At 37.4% G+C, this 5,923-nt stretch overlaps 1 protein-coding gene across 1 annotated transcript; it reads right to left on the bottom strand.

Annotated features, from left to right (window-relative positions):
• Positions 1-209: 209 nt before the first annotated feature.
• On the bottom strand, positions 210-5,364 carry LOC122061691 (probable flavin-containing monooxygenase 1). Its single transcript, XM_042625109.1, has 5 exons — positions 4,906-5,364; positions 2,809-3,049; positions 1,890-2,068; positions 757-1,121; positions 210-564 (listed from the first exon to the last, which is right to left on the bottom strand). The coding sequence occupies exons 1-5, from the start codon at positions 5,362-5,364 to the stop codon at positions 210-212; spliced, it is 1,599 nt and encodes a 532-aa protein (XP_042481043.1).
• Positions 5,365-5,923: the final 559 nt, after the last annotated feature.

Genomic DNA, 5,923 nt, shown 5'->3' with positions numbered 1-5,923 from the left:
ATTAATCAGGGAAAATGATTTTTGTCGAGGAAGGTGGCCTATGCTAATACTCCCATGTATCAATCTCTCTCCTCCCCTTCTATGAAATGACATTTCTGCCTTTTATTGAGAGAGTAGAGAGATCCAGGGGGCACTGGTTTAGGCCACACTTTCTGACCAAAAACTCATTCCCTTCAAATTATTATTAGCTGATGACAATGGTAATAAGTTTAGATCATTTTTTCTTTCCCTTCTTCATAGTCTTGGCTATTGTAAGGACTAAAGGCTTCCAAAAACCAATTCTTCTTCCTCCATGAACTCCAACCCATCTCTTCGCATATTTCGTCACTATGATTGATACTGAAAGTGGAAATGCAGTGTCTCTTGTAGAACCTGGTAGTCTTCTTCATAATTTCTATCTCTTTAGTTGTTTGGTCCAACATTTTCTCGACGCTTGGGAGCTTGAATCGATCTTCAACGAGTCGGGCTAGCCATTTGCACCGTATCTCTGCTGTGTGAAGATTCGAGACACTTTCTATGTAACCAACAAAGGCCATATGTGGTATTAGAGGATGGATAGTGCCCCTGCAACCATATCAACGATAAATTAAGAGACCTGAGTCGTATGTCTTTGCTGTTGGTAAGAAATAGATGAAAAATAAAAGTAAAAACATAATAATGAAATTAATGATAAATTATGTGTTCTTCATTTTTTTTCTTTTTTCTTTTTTTACTAACCAAAGACCTGTATAATGTGTATGGAAAAATGAAGGAAACCTGTATAAAGGCATGATTCCAGAGGAGTCCTCCACCAAACTGCGGAAAGGCTCAGGTAACAAAGCCTTCAGTTTTCGTTTTCCATCGAAACCAGTGGCGAGAAACACAACATCAGCACCAAGCTTGGTACCGTCTTCGAATTCTATCCCTCCGTTCCAAAACCACCATTTATTGGACGGTGATGATGATGTCCTCTTGAAATTGATCATTCCCTGATCCGCTAGCGAGAAGAAGTTATCTGGTAAGATTGCCATCTGGCAAGATGCGTAATCTTCCTCGAACGGGTGATCTGGTTTTAACCCATACTTGACCAATGGAAGCTTCCACACTAGATAGGATTCTATGAACTTTGAAATTCCTTTCCTCTGTTCCAACCACAACCATTACCACATGCATGCACCCAATCAAAACTCACGTGTTATAAATAGCGTTGGACTGGACTGGACTTGACTTGGGATATCTAAAGCAGCCCAGCCCAAACTGTGGGTCAGTTGGACCCACAATGCAAAAGTGTAGAATCCAACTTCCAAAACATTAATGCGCCTCCAGACCAGTAGGGTCATGGAATGCTATCTTACCAAACATTCACTCACACGTGGGTAAGGATTTACAAAATAAGAATTAAAACTTTTTTAAGGCCCACCTGTGAGAGAGATGGGTGGTTGGTAGGGTTTGTAACCCAAAACCTTAAGAGTCCGGGTCAGCCCTTGAATGTAGAGTGTAATGGCTCTTCATATACTGTTTCGTGACAACATGTATCCTTTTTCTTTCATAAATGCCCTTCTAAACACTCTTCATGGCAGTACGAAGGAGCATTTATGAAAGGAGCATGGAATATGTCGTCATGCAATAATATGTGAAGCCTTCACGTATGAGGTGCTGATCCAAACTCAACATATATCTAGTACTAGCATTTCTCTTCCTACCAATTTAGCCCTAGTTAGTTTATTATGTAATTTTCTGATTAAGGGAATCCCTTGGCTTGAGGGGTCTTTTGACACACTTAAAAAAAAAAATAAACCCATCGATGGGGGAGAAAAACACATCCTTTTGCCTGTTTTAATGGTGCAATATTACTTTGAAAATGATTCTCAAAACCAAAACCACTGTTAGAGTAGGGAATGGTGACATACCAGTGGAGATAGAAAACTGCAAAGGAGAGCCCTAAGAGAGCTTAGGTTGGGTCTTTTATGGAGAAACTGAGACGACCTGGTTGAATAGAACAAGAAAAAAGGCAATCCCCAAACCCAGTATGAAGGAACAGTCCAATGTAGTGTCCTTATCACCATAGTGCATGGTTGCCCATCTGGTCCTGTTAACAAAGTCAGCTTTCAACCTTCACCACCACTACCAATTAAACATCAATTTTACAACAACAAACTAAGATTCTATTTTAAATACAAACAAACATGCAAATTGATCTTATAGAAGTACCATAAGGAGAGAGAGAGAGAGAGAGAGACAGAGAGAGTCTATGGTTTTTATTTTCCTTAATTTTGTACATACTGGGCCAATGATATGTGGGGCTGAGTACTTGTTGCCTAGATTTATGGTCAACAACTCAAGGGTCTTGATTTTAAGGACAGAAAGACCATGAAATTATGACTTTTTCTTATTCAAAATCAACTCATGAGTCATGAAACCACCCCTACAAGAAAGATCACACGTCTTTGAACTTCAATGTATTTAGTACTCCTTGTCTTGGATCCCAAGCATGGAACTTTGACTAGAGATTAAATAATTCTGGAATCAGGTAGGTGATGTTTCTAAAACTAGCAAACACATACCAATCCAAACATCTTCTTTCCTTTTAAGGAAGCAAAATCCATGCAATAAAACCAAAAAAATTAGAGATAGTATTTTAGTACTTAACCTCCCCCATCAACCCCCAAAGAAAAAAGAAAGTTAATAATAAACTACCATGAAATATAACTTATTAAGATAGTGAATAGCCTGTACATGAGTATTAATTATAAGTAAACACATTAGAAAGCACACAAAGTAACTTTTCCCCTAATTTTAATTATTGAAAGCAAGAAAAGAAATGAGTACCTTGGTTAGCTTCAGCACACTCAACAGCCAAGTCAATTGCAGACTTCTTGTAGCCAATGACTACAGTCTTCTTCCCTTCTACAAGTTCAGTAGCAGCTTCCTTGTCAAGCTTACAGTAATCAAGGGAATGCAACACCTTTCCATGGAACACTTCAGGGCCTTTGTTGTGAGGAAATCTTGGCATCAATGGTACATCCCCATATTTTCCAATACATACAGCAAGAAACTCGAAAGCATACCACTGGAAAGGAAGGAATAGACACCAACCATGTATCAATATATACTGATGATGCAAGGAGAGACTACTAGTACAAATATCTGTCTTTGTGAAACACGATTAGGTGCAATTACTATCTTTTACTTAATTAAAGCTAGATAAAATTACACTTAATAGTTGAATAGATTAAGAAAGCGATGATTGGAATATAATTGAATTCTAAGTAAGCAAACAAATCTAAATGTGATTGTTGATTTATCTTTGAAAGAAAAATAAATTAAAGTGAAATTTCCAATTAATTAGTGGTGCAATGCAAAGTTAATTTCAATATAACTTCGCTTTTTTCTTCTTTTTTTTTTCCTGATCATTTGAACAAAGAAATGAAAGTGAAATTTGTAACTAATTAATGTGTGTGTGTGTGTGTGTGTGTGTGAGAGAGAGAGAGAGAGAGAGAGAGAGAGAGGCAAAAAGGCTAAAAATATTTTTTTCTTTCTTTTGGGAGTGGAGGAGTGTTGTAATAAAAGGTAGATTTTTCCTTACCTATTAAAGCCTAATAAGGAAAAAAGGGGAACAAAATGGTATTAGGGTTACAGTTCCAAACAAAGCTCCTTCAAAGTTTGAAAGTGAGACAGTGGATGGAAGGAGGAAGGAGGAAGGAGGAAGGTGTTCCTAATTCGCGTACTGGAGAACAGATGATGATGAATCCTTTTCATCCGATGGAAGATTTGAACAAAACACCAAATTTTTTTATTTTTTTCAAATTGCTGACCACGACAATCAAAGTGTAAACACTTCAAATAAAACTTAGACTCTGAACAATTGAAAGATGGAAAAACCAAAAGGAAATCAGCTTTGAAATTAAGACCAAGGAGGGTCTAAAGAAGAAGAACAACCACCTGAAAAAAAAAAATGATGTTAAAGACTAATAAGAAAAAAGGGAAAAAAAAATGATATTAGGGTTACAGTTCCAAACAAAGCTTCTTCAAAGTTTGGACGTGAGACAGGGGAAGGAGAAAGATGTTCCTAATTCACGTACTAGAAAACAGATGATGGTGTTGGAGAAGACTGACTCTTCTTCATCAGATAAAAGATTTGAGCAAAAAAAAAAAAAGATTTTATTTTTCAATCCACTGACCATGAAAATCAAAAGGAAATCAGCTTTGAAATTAAGACCAAGAAGGGTCTAAAGAAGAAGAACAACCACCTGAAAAAAAAATGATATTAGGGTTACAGTTCCAAACAAAGCTCCTTCAAAGTTTGAAAGTGAGACAGTGGATGGAAGGAGGAAGGAGGAAGGAGGAAGGTGTTCCTAATTCACGTACTGGAGAACAGATGATGATGAATCCTTTTCATCCGATGGAAGATTTGAACAAAACACCAAATTTTTTTATTTTTTTCAAATTACTGACCACGACAATCAAAGTGTAAACACTTCCAATAAAACTTCTAGACTCTGAACAATTGAAAGATGGAAAAACCAAAAGGAAATCAGCTTTGAAATTAAGACCAAGAAGGGTCTAAAGAAGAAGAACAACCCCCTAAAAAAAAAATGATACTAGGGTTACAGTTCCAAACAAAGCTTCTTCAAAGTTTGGACGTGAGACAGTGGAAGGAGAAAGATGTTCCTAATTCACGTACTGGAAAACAGATGATGGTGTTGGAGAAGATTGACTCTTCTTCATCTGATAGAAGATTTGAGCAAACAAAACAAAAAAAAAAAGATTTTATTTTTCAATCCACTGACCATGAAACTCAAAGTGTACACACTTCCAATAAAACTTGTAGAACTGGGAACGATTGAAAGATGGAAAAACCAAGAGGAAATCAGCTTTGAAATTAAGGCCAAGAAGGGTGTAGAGAAGAAGAAAAAGAACAATAACCTGAAGGGTCTCAGAGTGGTTGGTCTGCACAGCAACCTCCCAAACCGGCCGACCACTCAGAAGACTACCATAATCACCCGGTTCTCCACCAAAATTGGTGGTTTCCCGGTGATCAATAAACCTGATCTCCACCACCTTTGAATTGAACTTCACGTACTTGAGTACGTCAAAGTGGTTTGCATAGTCATGCAAGTAATCCAATATCTCAGCATAAGAAGGGAAAGTTGAGTTATCTCTTTCCGGCCAAGGGAAATCAGAGAACTCATAATCACATCGAGGGGTCTGAAGCTTAGTTGATCTGTAAGAACAATGCTTCCAGACACCCCCGATTGAATCAGTCGCCTCAAAGATTACTGGCTCGTAACCCGAAAGCTGTTTCGCAGCTGCGATACCGCTTATACCAGCTCCAATGATGCCTATTCTAGAGACTCTCCTATGGCAATAATTCTCGGAAGCCATTAGAGATAGTTGGGAATTTTCTGCTAATTAGCTTGTGCAAGAGTTGAGATGCCTTGAAGAGAACTTGGGGGAATGGCCCCTATTTATACACATGAACGAGATAGTGGGTCATTTGAGAATCACGTGACTTTAGACCTTTGGACGCAGAATATGGCCTAGAGAGACAAAACCAGTCTTCATAAATAACATTCCATTTTTTCCAATTATTTTCCATGTACTATACTTTTTTCTTTTTCTTTTTTTATATACATGTGAACTTGTGAAGTTGGTAAATATATTAAGGAGTTTCCTAGTTCCTCCTATCCTATGAGAGGGAGTCCGTGGTTTAAAGCATTAGACCATTAAAATGGAATATTTCTCTCTTTTTCTGTTTTTAATTTTTTTTTTATTCCACCCCATAGAATGTCCTATTGAATATCTAAGAAATGATTTAGATAGATCACATGTCAAATTTCAGATCTAAAATCAATTTTCTACCTCCATTGTTATGCCATTCCCTCCCATGTATGTCTTTCCATTCTTTCAAGAGTCCCTTACATTAGCAGCCAACTCTGTTCTC

The sequence above is a fragment of the Macadamia integrifolia genome, chromosome 14 (genome assembly GCF_013358625.1).
Source record: "Macadamia integrifolia cultivar HAES 741 chromosome 14, SCU_Mint_v3, whole genome shotgun sequence".
NCBI classification, from domain to species: Eukaryota; Viridiplantae; Streptophyta; class Magnoliopsida; order Proteales; family Proteaceae; genus Macadamia; species Macadamia integrifolia.
Note: the sequence above shows the minus strand (reverse complement) of the source record. Positions and strands in the feature narration are given on the sequence as shown.